The sequence below is a fragment of the Anopheles coluzzii genome, chromosome 2 (assembly GCF_943734685.1).
Source record: "Anopheles coluzzii chromosome 2, AcolN3, whole genome shotgun sequence".
Taxonomy (NCBI): Eukaryota; Metazoa; Arthropoda; class Insecta; order Diptera; family Culicidae; genus Anopheles; species Anopheles coluzzii.
Window position 1 is genome coordinate 94,878,998 of NC_064670.1, and position 18,892 is coordinate 94,897,889.

The window sequence follows — 18,892 nt, forward strand, 5'->3', positions numbered from 1 at the left end:
TTACCAAAAGTGAAGCCAGGGTGAGGATAAAAGGATAAGATTGTAGTGAAGTCTGACCGATGAGGCTGATGATGAACGGACGAAATAATCAAACGGAGTCTGATAATAGCATATAAGAAGCAAAATGGATTCATTACCCGTTTCAGGCGCTTCCTATCTCCTTAGAGAGAGGAATTACAATCAATTCTATTTGCGTCTTGTATGACACTTTCGCAAAAATTCTGTTGAATTAAGTCCTAATGCCTAATTATGATAAGAGTATCTATATCTATATGCCACCAAAGAACAGATGGCTATCTCCAGTTTGATCAAAAAAGGTCCGATCTCGACCTCTTAATCTTATGCGATCGCCGAAGATCGTCTCTTTGCCCTTTTCTCTCTCTCCTTCGTCGGTATCCAAATTGATCATCATCATCGCCATCGACCGCTAACAACTACCCGGTCAACGCGTTCACGATCAAAAACGTTTGCCGACCTGTGGTTTGCGCTCTCCTCTGCCTCCACTGGCTATCGTCCGCCACTTTTCTTGAAGCGGAGTTTGTTGTTGAATGGCACGAAAAGAAGCGGACAGTTAGTGGGCTCCGATCTTGCTGGCCCTGTTTCTAGAGGATCCTGTGCTGGGCAGGGGAAAGGCTGCCAAAAAGAGCGGGATTAATAAATGCGAGCGATCGAGAGCAAGAGAGAACAAATGAGAGTACGATCAGTGATCGGTAATACATGTTTCTGTTTAATACCGATTTTGAAAAGAATAATTACAAATTACAATATTCATAATATTTAGATGACAACATGTATTTCAAAATTCCTTTCAAATTGGTTGCTTATTGTAGAAACTACGCATTTCGATCCAAAAATTTTAATTTCAAACCAAGGAAAGTAATTATAATGGTTTGGAAGATGTTATGGAATAAGAAAGTATTTTAATTAATTACTTACTAGAAAGGGCGGTCTATTTGCCCTTAAAATCCCTTTTCGTATTGCTTCTAATTCAATGATTCTTTGACGACCCCTGCGCGCCATGTTGAGGATCATGTGCAAATTTGCTGAGAATCATCCCTTGCGCGCGTTCTCTCTCTCTCTCACGCACCATTTTCTCAGCAACCATGCTTGAAAGGGGGAGAATGAAAGTCTGTTCGTGTTTCTGTTGGCGGGAACACCCGCACGGTGCGGGTAAGAGCAACGAGGAAACAATCAGTCTGAGAGAAAGAGTCCGCGCCGATCCGTAAGCAAGTAAGAGTGAGAAGGGAGAGAGAGAGCGCGAGAGGGTGAGCGAAACTCCAATCAAACGGGAGAGCGATGGCGATCGAAGGAATGGCGCTGTTTCGGGATGGTGTTTTATTCGAAAAACCAGTTTTCAGTTGTACCTTTACGCGTGCTCCGATCGGGCTGGTTTTCTCCGGGAGTGTGTGCGTTCGTTGCGTCCGTTTGATGTTGTTGCAGCCAGTACACCAGACAAACCGAACAGGCAACAGCCAGCAGCAGCAGCAGCAGCAGCAGTAAAAGAGGTTAGAATTAAATTACCCAAACGGAGATCCTGTGTTGCCTTGGTTACATGTTTTTCCCCCTTCTGGTTTTACTGCAACCGTGCGTGTGTGTGGCTCTCGAATGTTGATGACGATGTGCTGTGGCTTTGTGTGGTGTGTAGAGTTGTGAGTGAGTGCATTTTTGTTTGATGTTTTGTGAAGGTGAATGCTTCAAAAATCCGCCAACATCCCAACGCGCAGCAGTTTAGCAACATCTGTGCAAAACGATTCGTTTTAAAGGCTACATTGCGTGGGGTGTACGTACTGGGGGCGACTCCTCAAGGGGGACTGTCTCGAGTACCGAAAGTGCAGCTGGCCACTAGAGTGCCTGTAAGCTTGTGCGTGTGTGTACGTGTCGTGTTGTTTAATTAAGTGCTGCACATTCATTCAATAATGTACGTTCCATCTCCTGTTGCATATCTCTACATTGAAAACGACACCTCCGCGTTTTATTACCAAACGAATCATTCCGGCCGTCCACATTTCAAGTGTTATTGTTCTAGATTCTTAATTAAATCAGCTAATTAAGCGCGAGAAGCAGGATTGTGCGATGTCCATAAACTAATAGTTGGCACCGGGTCAGCGGTACCGATACCGTTACCAGCACGGGACCCAACTATTAACTGGACCAGTTTTTCATCTCCACACCCGGAGCCCTTCCTTTACTGTCCATTTCAGTGAAAGTCGTAGAATGTTAAAACGAAACGATTCTTGAACCGTTCACACGCTCGTATGGCTTCCCGATCTTCCTGTGCGACACACACACACCGACATTAAGTCGAGAGTTCGCCCTGGGATGGGCTCGGACAACAGAACAGAAGTTTGCCAAGCGGCCTGAGATGCTTTTCCATCTTTGCTTCCTACTACTCCCGCTCCGCACTCTATTGTATCGTTCCTTCAACCGTCGGGGACGTAAGGAATGTCGGCTAGAAAACACTCAATCACTGGGGCAAGCGGCAAACTTCTAGCCGAAAAGGGATGAGGAAGAAAAATCAACAACATGTACTGTGGGTCCTACCCACCCATACCCACACACACACTCACATGGGTTTTTGGACAGCATCTTCATTCCATCTACTGACGACTACCTGCACAAAGCGATCGAAGAAAATGTTTACGTTCCGATCGCATCCCTTTTACAATCTTCCTTTTCGGTTTCGGGCATCTTGCAAACAGTGATTTTCTGATGTAATCGTTGTTTGATGCCTTGGGCAGCTAGGTAAAGTGTAAAGCAATGCTCACAGTAAGCTCCAGTGATGTACCGTTGTGATTATGGACAATAATTTCCAAAGCAAACACGGCAAACAGTGCAATCGTTGTTGTGTGGACGTGGTGTAATCATAAAACTACTATAAAAAAAGTGTCATCAAAACTCATCTCCGGCGTCTTCTGGCTCTGGGTGATCGCAGCAAGCGCTGTGGTCCTCCACAAAAAAGACCCCGAGCAGGCCGTGCCCTGAACAACAGGTCCCTTTCGACGCATTGTGCATGATTGTGCGTGTGTGAGTTTCCCAATTTTTTTTTTGTGGTGAAAGCAAACGCACCGACTTCATCGATTGCAATCCGCACTCCCCCCCCCCCGCACTCTCCCCACCTCCAAAAAAGTTGACGAAAGTGTGGAACATAAAATACGTTGGCTGCAGCGGGTAAGGATGATGACCCGGACGCGATCGATCCGCATGTGCATTGGGAGCATGTTCCAGGGTGGAATTCCAGTTTTTTTTTGGTAGTTGCTGCTTTCTTTGGTTTGTGAGTGTGTGTGTGTGTATTTTTGATTGGTTAACTGCACATGCTTCGTGTGTGTGTGTGTGTGTGTGTGTGTGTGTGTGTGTGTGTGTGTGTGTGTTCGGGGAATCTTGTCCCAGCGACCCCCAATGTGAATGTGCAGTTATTTATTGCCTTTAGGGGTCCCGGGTGTCATCTTCAGGTACTTTCGGTTCTGCAGCATCATGGGTTGCTTGGACTCTTTTTTGTTGTTGGTTGGTGATCCTTTCTTCCCATTGATTGTCTCTTGATATGTTACAGTGTGTGCGTGTGTGCGCGTGTGTGTGCCAGTGCAGCATGTGACCAAACCATTATTATTGTGACGATCACGTACAATCCGGAAGGACACCCGTGATGATGACCTGACGGGATCGTCGACATGGTGTTGGACCAGTTCGTGGAAGGGACAATTTGAGCAACTTCTGCTACGTGGGAAAGCAAGCTGGGGCAGTGGGACTGGTTTTTTCCCTTCTTTGGGTGTTCATTTATTGTAATTAGTTTTGGCAAGCTGAATTTCTGCCCTTGTGAAGAATGACTTGTGTCTGGAGTATGCCTCAATACAATAACTGTCACTTTAGTTTCCTTTTTACATTTAAATGCATCAAATTTCTTAAAACTTCTTGTTAAAGTAGGATCAGCTAGAATGTGAATGTCATGCTTTAAAACGCAGTACTATCCATCCCTAATTGGCCCTCTATCTGAGAATGTTTCAAGAGGGCAGAAGTAGTTTAAAGCAACTTCTCTTAAAAGGATCTCCAGAATATTAAACTCGCCTGTAATCGTTTCTCAAGCACTTGAAGTACTCCAGATGGCGTTAGCAAGGGTGTACTACTTACGAGAAAAATGTATTAATGATCTTGTTCTAGCTGCTGATAGCAATACAGATGGCTTCATTACAACTGATCCCGCGTTAAAAGCTTTACTAACGATCCTGTCACTGTATAGATTTCAACCCCGAACCACGAGCGCGACGACATCTGCGGTTGGCAGTGATTGAGAGTTTAGGATTTCCATCCATTTGCTCTGGATACCGTTAATGTGCCTACGATAAGAAAGGGGTTATGCCTTTCCAACACAGCATTAGCCTCGTTTGACATTAAATTGCCTTTAACTATGGCACCACATTTGAGTAGGATAACCAAAATGGGGAAATCTCGTAAAACAGAGCCCACTTAAAGCAAATAAACCAGCTGCCCATAGCTCGGTCCCTCTGCTTGGTGATGCGAATATGGGTCTCGATTTTTAAAATAACTCACAACCAGGAAAAACAGACAGGACAGCGTCTGGTCACGCTGTGTACGCTTTATCACACGCTTAAATGAGTCGGAAAATTAACCACACTATCGTTCGAGCTTGGTGCATTTCTTGCAATCACACAGAAAATCCTGCAGCACAAAAAAAACACACTTGTTTGCCTGTTTGCATCTTTGATAACTATGGCAGCGCTCTATCTGCCCTATCTCTCTCTCCCTTAACGGTCCGTATAAAACCACAAATTAAGGGCTACTTGATTGCAATTATGGATAAAGGCGTGCTGGACGGCAGTAGGCGGTGGCCGGCCGGTAAAGATGTGAAGATATGAAGATATGATGCGTCAGTTATAGTTGCCTATAATGATGATCATTAAGTGTGAAACGTGAGGGACACGCGGGACATGGAGAAGAACTGCGTCGTGGTGCGTCGTCTGTTTCGTGCCAGAGAGTCCCCAACGTTCTTCAATTGCATAAGAAAATTCTTATTCTTTCTTTGCTTCGTGCTTTTCATGTGCATTTTCCGTAGCCCTACATATCAGCTCTGGTGCAGCTGGTCAGATTGCATTATGTCGGCGAATGGCGAAAAACGAACGAAAGCCACAAACTGTTTCGATGCATTCGCCTTTTTGTTGCTGTTGCTTTGTTTGCAGTAGAATTGTTTGCGCTTGTTGGCAAAAAACTGCCATCACGGGGACTATTTAAGGGACCTGTGATGAGGAGAGGAGTGGAACTGCATTTAATGACCACAAAAGTGGCATTGTGGTTGGATGGGGAGTTTTTTTTTCTCTACTCTCAACTACAAACCGGAACCGGGAAGCGGTGGGCTGGAATTAGTGCAGCTTTTTTTGCTCCTCTCATCCCCTTCATCTCTCAAATTAATCACCCAACGCCACATTGTTGTGCGTGTATCCATCGCACCTCCATTTTAGGACTGCAAGAACTACTGTGCAAAGTGTTGCAAATGTGGACAGTTGGTTCACTTTTTATGCCCCCCCCCCACCTCATATATATCACAACTCTCTTCATTCTTACGCAACGAAAGTATCTGGGAGCACAATTATCATCGGCCAGCGCGATCCTCATAATCACTTGCTGTGGCGCAGTTTGTCTGTCGAGATAATGAGCAGAACGAGAGCGACCAGCTACGTGCGGTCCCGGTGTAGAAGGTGTCGTCTAGGGCTGGCCCGGGTTTGATGCATGCCGGTTTTATTCCCTGTCTGGTGCTGCGGCTCTAGCACCGGCCATACCAGCACGCAGCCGCACGCAGTGGAACGTGCAGGAACGTCACATTTAAATATGAAAATAATTCCAACTGCTACCGGGCGAGTGTGCGTGTGCGATCGTCGTACGCTGATCGTCGCGGGATATGCATCAAGGTGCAAGAAAAGGGAGTTCATTTGTGCAGTGGAGCAAATCGCACACACACACATATATATTCTGCCTCCTAATATTAGGTCTGATGCCTGAGACGATCGTAGTCGAGCTGAGATTACGTTCAACTTGGAGTGTTTGGTACAATTTGTTTGCAAAGCATATCACGAATGAATGAGTAATGATGCATTTTTTTATTACAATTTAAAGTAAAAACCTGGTTGCATAAGCTGGTTAGGTCTAGAGTACCCAATGTCAGAAGGTCCCACCGCTACAGTCGTTGCGAAATAATGGCTAAAAAGGGGGGGACTCTGATCTTGTTCTTACATACTCGTTGCGTCTTTTTTATCTTTTTACCTTCCACTCTTGTTCCCGGTCTTCTTGTATGTTTCAAACATGACGACAAGCGTCCCGGACAAGTTGCACCACCGTGCTGCCAGTTGCAGGCAGATGAAGTTGCTCCCGATGTTCCAGAATTGGAAAGGGATGGGGTCGCCGCCGGGTTTTTGATGGATGGGATGGCAGTGCCGGTGGAAGCCGGTTTTGCTAAATTACCACAACAAACATTACGCGTGCAGTCGCGCGCTGTAAGGCGTTCGTTGGCCTTCATGAGGGTGATCACTCTCGAGCAGAGGTCAGGGATGAGTAGCTCAAGCGAAGCGGGGAAAAATATCATGGAAATTTGTGAAAGTTTTAAGGGAAGGAAAAACACATAGATTTAGTTAGCAAAGTCTAAAATATTGTTCCAATTTTTGCTTGAATAGCTACTAAACTAATTCGAATTCGAAGCAATAAAAAGTTGCTCATCCCTGGCCCCGCGATCGCTGCTAGAACAGCTCGTGCATCGCAAGCATAACTCTCGCCCGCAAACCTGTGTTCGCCCGTTATGATTATGTTTCCTGCGAGGCGAGCCTAGTTGATTTATTTGTCGCCGATAGGGTCGCACGGGTTTAGCAGCTTGTAGTCTATTTTTCCCCCCTCCTGTACAAAACATTGGCGACAGGCATAACAAGCGACGGGAGCTGTATGCTGTTAAACGCTACCGAAGGTGCTTATCTCGCCTGTCGTTTTGGGGGTACAATCCGACATCTGACGGGCGGCATTCCGAGCGGAATAACCGAAGCCGATAACAACAGCTGCTAATTTGCAAAGGGGTTTGCGTTTTTGAATTGATCAGCAAAAAGTGTTACAGAAACAGGGAAGAGTGGTTTTTAAAAAAAACCAAGAACAACAGGAAGCATTACTCTAATAATTCAACCAGCAGCGGTAATGTGTCATACAATATTGTGTGTTTTTTCTTGATGCGTTCAACCCGCCGAATAGAGCTCAAGACACAAGAGGGGCGACCGTACTTGACAAGACAGACAGCAAGTACCGTGTGCATACCGTCGCATAACAATGGCCAATTGGGGAGAGTTGGTGGAAGATGACAGGCAAACAACTACGAATTGCTTATCAAAAGCATAAAAACCCATTCAATTAAGGGAATAAAAACACAACTTCTTGAATTAAGAATTAGTTGAATGGGTGAAAGACTTCCCGTCACTTCCTCGGAGAATCGTTTTTACTGATCAAACTGATCTACAACTTGCTCCGTAGGTCCGCAGTCACTGTTTCACCTATTTGTCGCTGTCGTAAGCTTTCCAAAACTCCCCAACACTGGAAAAACAATGTTCGCACAGGTTGTCCGGCGATCATCGGATCGTCAGCGATCTTCGCCGCCATCACCACAACGGTCAACGCCTCATCCGGATCGACGATTTTAAGTCGCGTCGGCCCCATTGAGCCGGATGATGGTAATTTTCATCGTTCAGGCAGAATCGAACCTGCGTCGAACATCAATTTGCCTCCCCTCCCCCACTTCACACGACCCAGTGGCATCAAAGACTATGCCCTTGCAAGGGCACTCTCCTCGCCCTATCCCTATGTATATAATTACCTGTCCCTATACCACCAGCAGGACAACCACATGGGTGCTTAACTGCTTAAGAGATGCGCAACCGATCGACGTCCGATCGATTTCTGCCGTAAAATAGCTTAATAACGTTTACGGCCCCGGGGAGGATTGTGGCACCGAGGAAAATGTGTAACAACCCGTCAATAAAACCACTTCACTCCTCTTGCGGCCTTTAACGCCAACACAGAGGGTTCGCGTATTGGTGGCTCGTCGACAAGATGAATGACGGCGTTCGAGCCTGTCGAGACGCCTACCACGGTCTCACGCTTCGCTACAGTGCCTGGGTTGCGATCTTCTATCGGCCATTTTCGCCTAAGTGTAAGATATATATTGTTCTACAAGGGTTTCGTATGGGACGCAGTGCACAATAAACTATCAACCAACCTTACAAGGGACGAACCTTCACGTTCCGGGTTACGTGTAAGGGACAGTAATGAACCCAAACCCCACATGAAGGGGCACCTCGCTGTAACAGCTACCTGTGGAAAATGGTGCTAAAACAGGGATCTTTTTTCCAGCAGGCACAGGTAGACGTCCGTTTTGTGTCCCTCAATTAGCAGATTCTTTTGGGTCCTTCCAGTAGAAGGTTGCAGTAAACATGCCGCAGAGCAATAAAAGAGGTGCCGAAAAGTTATTCTTACGAAAAGAAACGTGTGTACTTGGGAAAATTTGCTTTGAAGGTGTTTCGTTGTTCGGCAATTTGAGTTTAAAAAGTCTGAAGTGAAGTTCTCACACAAGCACAAACATCAAATCCAACAGGGCAAGATCACGCGCAACGGAACGATCGAATTGCATTAGGATGTTGGAAAAGATCGCAAAACTGTAAATATTACTCAAAATCGACAACGTTGCCTAGTACTGGTTGGTGTGACGATTCAGTGCACCCTTTACGATTAAATGACCTACCCGCCGGGTATTGCAGCCAGAGTGCACACGCGCGCTTACTTGCAAATGGGTCAAACGCAAAAGAGAGCAAAAAAAGGTTACAAGTCATATTGGTTTCACAGTGCGTTGCGCAATGTGCTGGCTGCTTGCGATCGGTTTCGTGAGTTTAATTCAAGAGTTTTAATGTTAATATCCCCCCTCTCTCTTTCTCTCCATTTCATTCCAGCTCTCTTTTGAGGTGAAGGGTGCTCGGGTCCCGATGCACCGTGTAAGGCAACGGTCAAGCAACGATCGGACACGATGACGATACAGCAGCAACAGCCAAACAACAGCGGTGACGCGCTGCATCCATCGTCACAGGGTCAACCGCATCGTTATCATTTGCATCATGATCCGGCGTACAACATCACCACCGCCGAGGCCGATCTCGATTACACCAGTGACAACAGTGTAGCGGTACTGCAGCACCATCATCCCTCGGTGGTTCATCATCATCCTCACGCTCATCAGCAGCAGCAGCAGCCGCAGCAACACCACCATCACTACATGCCATCGAGCTCCAGTTCCTGTGATAATACCAAACAACCGACCCGGCTGGGCCCGGGTGGCGGCAACTCGAGTGCGGGTGGTTCCTGCGACGAGAATACGCCCAGCGTTTTGGATGTTAATCTTGACACGAAGAAGATTTCACTGTAAGTCCCACGGACGCCGATGTTGTTTGATTGATTTCTGTTTTCTTACCCCTCTCCCCCCACGTTCATGCTACTAAACTTTCCCCTTCCTGATGATTGAACACAACCTGCCCTTCCACAACTTGCTCGACCCCTGTCTGAAATTGCCTCACTGTCTCTCCTTGCTCTCTGTAGTGCCCACAATGGCTCAAGACTGAACTCACCGGTTCGCTTCGGCGACGAGCGGAAGTATGGGAACAATCACAACCATCATCATCACCATCATCATCACCATCATGGGCACGCTGGTGGTGCGGGCCCCCACAGCCATCACATCGAGGTGTACAGCGACGGTACGCCCGGTCTCGAGACTAGCAAGCTGGAAGAGGAGATCTCCGAGGATGATCGGGGGCCACCGCTACCTCCCCGACCGGCACCCCGCGCACGGACCACCGCCCAGCGGCTTGAAACGGGTAAGTAAAGAAGTCGGGACCCCTCTTTTCGCTACCGGCTCTCGCTCGGTCGCGATGACTCGGCACTGCTGTCCGTAGTAGGAAGTAGGATAATTTGAACCAATTTTGCCCCGTGTTGGGGCAGGGTTATTGGAGGAAGGGCGGGGAAGCTTGACTTTGTGTACCAACCTTCGGGTCGCTGGGAATTGATATTTCCAGGCTGCTGAAATGGAACGAATCGAAGTTGGGTTGCGATGGCTTCAAATTGAAATCGAAGGTGAGCGGAACTGAAAACCCCCGGGGCACAGTTGGGACTTGATCGTGAACTTTGAACATTGGGACAACTTGGGCTTTGGGGTTTAGATGGATTTTGGGTCGTGGTTTTGCATTTTAGCTTTCCGCTCCATAAAAGTAAGGTATTGGTAATTTATGTAGACAAAGGTTAATCAAACAAGGAACATCTGGAATCAACAGTTGCTTGTACTTCTTTATTCGAGCAGAAGCACTCTTAAGAACTCTTAAAAGCCAGTGTATAGTCCGGCATGAACAAGTAGGTCTTTAAGCCAAAAAGAAGAAAAATAAGAGGAAGAAGAATAGACAGAATTTTATTCCACAAGAAAATTGCGCTAGCTATCAAATCCAAAACATAATATATACAGTCTGTTCCCGAGTTACGCGGTTTCTGCGTTCCCGGCGAATTCGCGTAACTCGAATATCCGCGTAAGTCGAATTTCACATTTTTTGAATAAAATACTATTCATAACTCAGAGTTTTTTATTTAATTTAGTACTTTTATACACTTTATCATTTATTTGATATGATTTGTGCAAAAATTCTAATATATCTGGCTTTTAAGCGGTTTCAATTTGTCAGCAAAAATGAAATTTGTACCGAACTTGAAGCAAATTATACTGATTTGACATATGGTCTGTCAAATTAAAAAAATCGCGTATTTTCGAATCCGCGTAGGTCGAGAACCGCGTAACTCGGGAACAGAATGTAGTCGAATTCTGAAAAACGGATAAAATAAGTCTCAAGGTTTGGTAATTTAGAGAAGCGTTTGAGTCTTTAACCTCTGTCATAAAATAAAAGATGTCCAATCCTTAAATGCTAAAAACAACAAAATTGTCCGCAAACTTTTGCCATGGGCACTTACAGGATCATCTCGGAGTTATGCGCGTTATCGGTATACTATTCAAAAATTTGTAGAACTACATATCTGTTGTCCTAGTCGCCAGGATTGTCAAGCCATATGCCTCCATATGCCGCGATCGCTGCTAGAACAGCTCGTGCATCGCAAGCATAACTCTCGCCCGCAAACCTGTGTTCGCCCGTTATGATTATGTTTCCTGCGAGGCGAGCCTAGTTGATTTATTTGTCGCCGATAGGGTCGCACGGGTTTAGCAGCTTGTAGTCTATTTTTCCCCCCTCCTGTACAAAACATTGGCGACAGGCATAACAAGCGACGGGAGCTGTATGCTGTTAAACGCTACCGAAGGTGCTTATCTCGCCTGTCGTTTTGGGGGTACAATCCGACATCTGACGGGCGGCATTCCGAGCGGAATAACCGAAGCCGATAACAACAGCTGCTAATTTGCAAAGGGGTTTGCGTTTTTGAATTGATCAGCAAAAAGTGTTACAGAAACAGGGAAGAGTGGTTTTTAAAAAAAACCAAGAACAACAGGAAGCATTACTCTAATAATTCAACCAGCAGCGGTAATGTGTCATACAATATTGTGTGTTTTTTCTTGATGCGTTCAACCCGCAGAATAGAGCTCAAGACACAAGAGGGGCGACCGTACTTGACAAGACAGACAGCAAGTACCGTGTGCATACCGTCGCATAAAACAACAAAATTGTCCGCAAACTTTTGCCATGGGCACTTACAGGATCATCTCGGAGTTATGCGCGTTATCGGTATACTATTCAAAAATTTGTAGAACTACATATCTGTTGTCCTAGTCGCCAGGATTGTCAAGCCATATGCCTCTGGTGTGCAATAGTGAGCCCGAAAAAGTGTGCCACAGTTTTGTGCGTCAGATACAAATCCGCAGTTCCCGGTATTATCAACGTGTTCACATATTGTTTCGCAGTCTTGCGATTAACTCCCGTCAATACATCCAAGTGCCGGGCGGTCTTGAGTTCTATCGGAAAACCCTGTACTTCGATGTATCAAATGAACCATACCGTTCTATTTTTGTGAACTAGTTCATACATTTTTTCACGTGAACCGAATGAACCGTACGGTTCTGGTTCATTTGGCACACCTCTAATGGGAATTGAACTCTAGCATCCTTATTGGAAGTGTCCCGCAACTATGAGAACCCCTGTAAATCCCTGTATATACTCATTACTATATTAAGTAGGACTTATCATGCAGTGGCTTTTGTTTTAAATTACTTAATTTTGGCTCGGTTACAGGGCTACGCGAAGAAAATTCAAGGTTCCCTTTAACTTCGAGCAGGTCACTGCAACTTAAACCTACCAAGCTCCTGTTCACATAAGGAAGCAATGAATGTGCCATTAATTGACCTATAACCAAGGCCAATAGTGAAGGAACTAATCCAAGTACAAGGAATTAATAGGAAGAGGTCTAAGGAATCAACACTCCTGGAGCAGCTCTTGATTCCTTGACTGATTTGTTGGAATTTCTTGAGCTCCACGGCTCTCAGAACACAACCTTACGTCGTTTGAAACCGTTACATGTGACGAACTTTTTGTGAATTGCTATTATTCATCCCTATCCATTCGATAAGCAAGCATGAGCAGCTCAACCGTCATTTTGAATCCTTTTAACCCTCATCGAGTCGCATCATATCGGCATCGTCCCACTTGTTTCGCTCCACTGTTTCGCCCAGGACCATTGCGCGGCACGTGACGGGCGGATCCTGCGCACACGAGCCAACCACACCATCCTTCCACCTCCGTCCACGCAAAACAATCGGACCCTCTCTCTCTCTCTCTTTCTCACCTTGGCGTGGCATATGCATTGGTATGCATTGATGCTGGCGAAACTGTTTTGCAGAAATGCCACAGCATCAAAACCAAGCATGACGAGGTGCGGGCACGGGCCACGAGTCGACCAAACTTAGCAAGGACGACGACGACGGCGCGCCGAGGCGACAAGTCAGCAAACTCATTTCGCCTGTCAAAAGTTTGGTGAACCGACTGGCTGTGTGTGTGTGTGTGTGTTCTCGTGTCCTACGCGAATGGGGGTGGTCTGTGCGCCTTTGCGCGGAAAGGAAGTAAACAGTTTTTATTCGCACTAGAATCGCTAGTGCTACCGAAGGAGAAAGGTGTTTCGTGTAGTTTTGCAAGCTGTTCGATGAAAACAGTGACAACACCCCTAACCTGTGTGTGTGCGCGCGCGACCGTGTGCTGGGGCTCGAGCAGGCCCTATAACCAGAATGTGTTGATAAGAGGCATTGTGGGTGGATGTTGGTACCGTGTCCTACTGCTATAAGGGAGCGAGACACTGAAACCAAAGCCCCAAAACCAGTCCTATGGTTGTGTTAAGACCGCTCAACAGTAGATTGTGGAGGTGCGCGCGGAAACCCTCCTGCTGGCTACCATGTGGAGGCTGTGTGTTTTGCAGCAATAGATGTGTGCATAGGCAGGAAAGAGCAGGCATGATTGTATAATACAACACAACGTGTGTCCAAAACAAACTAGTACAAAGTACAATAAACAGTGCGCGGATTGTAGACGACACGAAGAAGGTTCTCTTTGCAAGATTCCGCCATAGCTAAAACCGATAGTACAACAGCCAGCAACAATAGTAGTCGATAGTTTAGTGTAGTATAGTATTTGCTCCGTAAGTGTAGTTGCGAATCGTGAAAGAGTGTCCTACAATCGAACGATGTGTTAGTACCTAAGTGTTAGTTAGTGGGTGAGTTCAGGATTAGTTGTCGTACGTCGGAAGTTTCCACAAGTGTTGCCCACCACCTGCCATAACCATGCACGGATATCCGTTCATGCAGGTCGTCCAGTACAGTGTGCCGACGTGCACGTGGGCCCCACCACCGGTAGAACCACCGCGTCCACCATCAGCCACAGCGGGTTAATATTCCAACACTGTCCTCCAGCCCAAAGTTTCTACTTCCAGTGCACCCCGCCGAGTGACATACGTCATCCGTACTGACTGAGTTTCCTGTTTTGTTTGTTCCCTTATCCTCCACAGCTTCCTCAACGTCCGGCGTGCGGAAGTACGTCATCTGGTGTTTGATATGTGGCGGTATCTCCAGCCTGCTCGGGGTGCTCTTTCTCGGCATCTACTTCCTGCTGCGATCGTACACCAGCACGGTCGGCTACTTCGAAACGGTGCCAACGTTCGTCCCTGCCACGCTGGTGAATCATTCTTGCAGTCTTGTTGGAGTATGAATGAATTCTGACCTAATTTTTTGTCTTCCCGTTCTTTCTCTGTAGCTCATGCTGACGGGTATCTGCATTATGAGCCTGGCAAGACGCCGCAACCGGTACAGTTACTTGGTAAGGGAGTTACCTCTTCATACACTGGAAGTTCCCTTGTCTAATTGAATGCTTTTTTTCTCCCTGCAGATCAAACTGTCCGGTGCGTGTGGGCTAGCGTCGGCACTAACCTGCGCCCTGGTGACGGTCACCACGACCGTCCTGCACATGAGCCGGCTGCAGGTGTTGCGCGAGTGCGAGTACACGCAGAAGACGCGCACCTGCACCTGCTACTCGGTGACGGCCGACAAGCAGACGGAGTCGGGCGTGGACGATAGCGTCCGGTTCGTGTTCGACTCCACCTCCGACTGTGGCGTCGTGCATGGGGCACTGTACTCCTGCTTGCGGGCCGTCTTTGGCCTGTCGGTGGCGGGTGTGTTGGTGGCCGTGTTTAGCTGCATGCTCGTGTACCAGCTGCTGAGCCATGAGCGGAAAAAGATGTACTGGGAGCAGCTGGAGTTGCGATGTCGCTCGCTGTACTCGGGCCAGCCGGGTGGTCCTCCCGGGTCGGTGCTACCGGCCGGTCCGGCCATGCTCGGTGGGGTCGGTGGCGGTGCTGGCCCAGGGCTTGGAGGAGGTGCAGGACGGGCGGGCAATTGTCGGTGCTGTGAGCAGTGCCATGCGCATCGGAGTGTACTGCCACCGTCAGCGTACCCGTGGGAAGGGGACGGTCGCTTCTGGACGCCGGGTCAGGCGGGCAACTTTTACTCGCCCAACCCGGGCGGGGAGGAACCGGGCGTCGGGGGTCGATTGAATGCGTCGAGCGGACGGCGTATGCCGGGTTGGAGCTGGCCCCGCATGCCCTGGCAGCGGAACGATACCGCGCAACGGTTGTCCCCGCACAGTCCCGACTCGCAGTACGGGTTTTCGAATCGGGCGGGAGTGACGGGGCCGATGCTACCGGCCGGCGGTACCCTGCTCGGCGATCCGGGACAGCCGCGGTACAACGTGATCGATCAGCAGTACGGGATTTGGGGCCCACCGCCACCATACAGCGATCCGAACAGTCCGGCCCGGCGTGGTCGCTATCAGTACATCCATCCGGCGCAGTGCGGTCCACCGTTGCTAGATCCGACCAGTGGGGGTGGTGGCATGGCAGGTTCACCGCTTATGCAGCCGGGTGCCGCCGGACCAGGGATTGCCATGCTGGAGTGCCATCAGCACGCGGTGATGGGCGTGGACGTGCACGGCATCCCGCAGCAGTACGTCGGTGGAGGACCAGCGGCACTGAACGGGCCGAGCCAGCAGCCACTCCCTTCCAACTATGGCCGGGGTGGTGGTGGTGGTGGCGGTACTGGAGGAGCCTCTTCCAGTGGGAGCAATCTCGGTGGCAGCAAACGGCTGCAACAGCAGACGACGACCAGCTACTGCAAACCACAGTCGAAGGAAGCGTACGAAAACACACCCTCCGATAGTGACGGTCCAGGGCGGGATCGGTTTTCCAACACACTGCCCGCACGCAAGGCGAAGAAACGGGTGGAGGCGGGCGCAAAGAGCATCGGACCGGCCAACAACAGCAACGGCCAGTCGACGGGTGGTGGCGGTGGTGGTGGCCGGGTTAATGTACAAAACGTGTTCGGTGCAAACGGTGGCCCCGGTTCGCTCGAAACGTCCGAGAACGAGTACAACGAACCGAACCTACCTCCCGCCACCGGAGGAGGAGGAGTTGTGGATGAGTCGGCACGGGGCTCCCCATCGCACGGGCTAGTGCACGTTGCCCCGCACGTCTCCAATCCACCGCGCAACCGGCGCCCAAAACTTCCCAACGCGGTCGGCATCGAGAACGGCGCCTTCCAGACGGTGGAAACGCTCGAGGCCGAGGCGGCCGGTGGCAAGCTGCTCGAGCCGACCGAGTCCGAGGTGTACTTTGCGGACGTGAGCAGCTGCTGCAACATGTCGGTGAAGAACGACAACTACTACGAAGATGCCAACCAAAGACGCAAAAAGGAGAAACAGCAGCAGCAGCAGCAGCAAGACCAAGCGGACGAGTACATCGCCCAGCGGTTTGGGAAGCGCGAGGCATCGGTCCGGAGCCGGCAACCGTTCCCCCAGTCGGCGGTGCATGGCGGTGGGATGGGTGAGAAGCCCCCCGTCATGCCGCGATCGTCCCTGCTGCCGAAGGACCACTCCCGCCAGAGCATGTGCTCGATGGATTCGGGCGAGCGGACGGACTACACCGATCTGTCCCCGGCCACACCCAGTACAAACTTCCCATCGATCGGTGGTGGTCCGGCTGGTGGGAAATCGCACCAGCAGCAACAGCAACCGCAGCAAACCTCAGCGACCGATGGCAACTTTATCGCCTCCTACCCGTACTCGTCGAACGAGCAGAGCCAGGAGGCGCACCGGCGGTCGACGAAAAACCTGCACGACATCTTCCTGGCGCCCGACTCGCAGTACGAGGTAATGAAGGAATTGCATAGGTTTAAGTCGACACCACTAACGCTAACACCCTTCGAACCGCCGCCGGACGGTGGTCGCTCATCCACTTCGCTCTGCCAGGACCTGCCGCCGGGACCGTATGGTGCGGGGACGTCGGCGTCGGCGGCGACGACAGCGACGACGACGACGCCGGCCAGCAGCCATTCGACGAAGCCGAAATCGCCCAAGAATCTCAACATCACGCCAATCAAGCGGCAGAGCCTGGGCACGAACATCAGCTCGATCATCCAGAACCTGAGCGGCAGCGACGTGGGGCTGCTGTATCCGGAGGGACGGACCCATGGGGCGTACCATACCGGGGGCGGTGGTATCGGCTCGTCGGACGGTTCGTCCTCCAACGGGGAGGGCACGATCGCGGTGACGGTGACGGGCAGTCGCCGGACGGCACCGGTGGACGTGAACGACAGCATTAGCAGCAACGAGGACAATGAGGATCATCCATCAAGTGAGGGTGAGCGGAGACGGGCGGTCAGTGATCGGCGGTTGTGAGACGAAGTGTACGTGTGAGCATCGCTCACCGGCCCGGCTATCCTGCAGCTCGTGTAGTTGTGGTCCTCTGCGGTCCGTACTCCGTGGAAGCTTCCCAAGGTCCAGGGAGGTTCATGAATGATGAAGCTTGTTTAAGAGTAGGATTCTTTATGCGGTTATGACAGAGAAGTTGTTATTTCAAGATTCGGTGCGATTCAAGCATGCAGCTCAACAAACCCAACAGAGGCCCCTACTGCATCAAGGAATTGTTGATTTATGTTAGCAACTTTAAAGGCCAAGTGTACGCCCTCCAGCAGCATGCATCTACTTGACAACCTATCCATCCGGAACGATCGCGTCCATCAGATCTAGGCAACGTGGGGGTTCTTTCCTCCAAAGTCCAGCCTGTTAATCGTCGTTAATCCCATCCCCAGTTAGGAGTTGTTAGGAACTCTTTTTTTTTTTGTTGGCACCTAAAGGCAAAATTAGGCCAGAGGATGTGATCGTCCGCGTACATGATCTCCCCCGATCATCAGTGTTTTTTTGTTTTGTTGTTTGCAGCAGCTTTAATACGTTCGCGTCTGGTTTAGATCCACCAAACTAGCAAATTAGGCTACAAATATTCAAAATACTCCAAATATTTCGTTCATACCCCTACGTCACGCGTCCCTGGTGTGCGTGGCAGGTATTAATATTTAGTGTAAATAGATGTACGCTCCTCACTCATTAGTAGACAGGAAGAAAACCCTCGTTACATACACACTTAACAGCATCGCGATGCTGACATTGCTGTTAACTAGGTAAAGCTTTATGCAATTTAATGTTTGTAGGAATTTCGTTTACACTATGTCTTTACACTTCACGCGGGGTTGGTGGACTCCCCTCCGACATCACCCGCAATGATCGTGTGTTCCCCTCCCTGTAGAACCTTAAAGCAGTGTAGTTAAGTTATCCTTAGTGGCGTTAGTGGAACAAAATGCACACACACACACACACACAAATATACTAAAGTCGGTCGGTCAGTGTGGGAAACAATGGTAATAGAAGAAAAAAGAACAAATCGCTCAAATAATAGTTTAATAGTTTAGCGCGTTTCCATCAGAGGGAGCCACACACAACAGATCGGTTGCCATGTACAAATGAATCTGCACTACTACTACTACTACTGCGACTACTGGACCGTATGGTGACTATTTGCTACTAGGTGTACTATAAAGATCGCCGGTGGGATTGAGTTCGCACCCGAAAGTGTCACTTCCGACGGTTTCTAGTTCTGTAGCGAGGTAATATTCTAACGTTCGCCAATCGACTCTTCACCGCAGAGAGCAGCAAGCAACAGACAAAAATACGTGTAACATGTGTATGTGTGTGTTTGTAGGTGGTGCACCAGATGCGAACAATCGCACGAACAAAGCAAAACGCGAAATAAATATTATGTATTCATTTGTTAGAAAAGAAATACAATGACCCAAACACAAACCGAAACCCCGAGACCGAGAAATCCGCGCAAATGTGGTTAATAATAATAATGATAATAAAAATAATACGAAGACAGCCATATTGCGAAGAAGAAGAAAAACGTGTTTTATGTTGATGTTTGCGTGCACACGCACACTCATTCATCCCTAGCACTGTACAGC

General features: G+C 48.9%; 1 protein-coding gene across 3 annotated transcripts; it reads left to right on the top strand.

The window, feature by feature from the left end:
• The first annotated feature begins 1,150 nt into the window (after positions 1 to 1,150).
• On the top strand, positions 1,151 to 18,693 carry LOC120950386 (uncharacterized). 3 transcript variants are annotated; one of them, XM_049605558.1, is made up of 7 exons: positions 1,152 to 1,505; positions 8,979 to 9,444; positions 9,619 to 9,896; positions 14,056 to 14,222; positions 14,301 to 14,363; positions 14,433 to 16,745; positions 16,845 to 18,693. In XM_049605558.1, the coding sequence occupies exons 2-7, from the start codon at positions 9,053 to 9,055 to the stop codon at positions 17,271 to 17,273; spliced, it is 3,642 nt and encodes a 1,213-aa protein (XP_049461515.1). In that variant the 5' UTR covers positions 1,152 to 1,505; positions 8,979 to 9,052; the 3' UTR covers positions 17,274 to 18,693. The 3 variants fall into 3 exon arrangements, with proteins under 3 accessions (XP_040224305.2, XP_049461515.1, XP_049461516.1); XM_040368371.2 differs by having other exon boundaries at positions 1,151 to 1,505; positions 14,433 to 18,693; XM_049605559.1 differs by lacking the exons at positions 1,152 to 1,505; positions 8,979 to 9,444; positions 9,619 to 9,896 and adding an exon at positions 12,651 to 13,934 and having other exon boundaries at positions 14,433 to 18,693.
• Positions 18,694 to 18,892: the final 199 nt, after the last annotated feature.

Coding starts and splice junctions, on each gene's coding strand:
- LOC120950386 (XM_040368371.2), top strand. CDS start 9,053: ATGACGATACAGCAGCAACAGCCAAACAACAGCGGTGACGCGCTGCAT. Junction 9,897..14,055: donor CGCCCAGCGGCTTGAAACGG/GTAAGTAAAGAA, acceptor TATCCTCCACAG/CTTCCTCAACGTCCGGCGTG. Junction 14,364..14,432: donor GCAACCGGTACAGTTACTTG/GTAAGGGAGTTA, acceptor TTCTCCCTGCAG/ATCAAACTGTCCGGTGCGTG.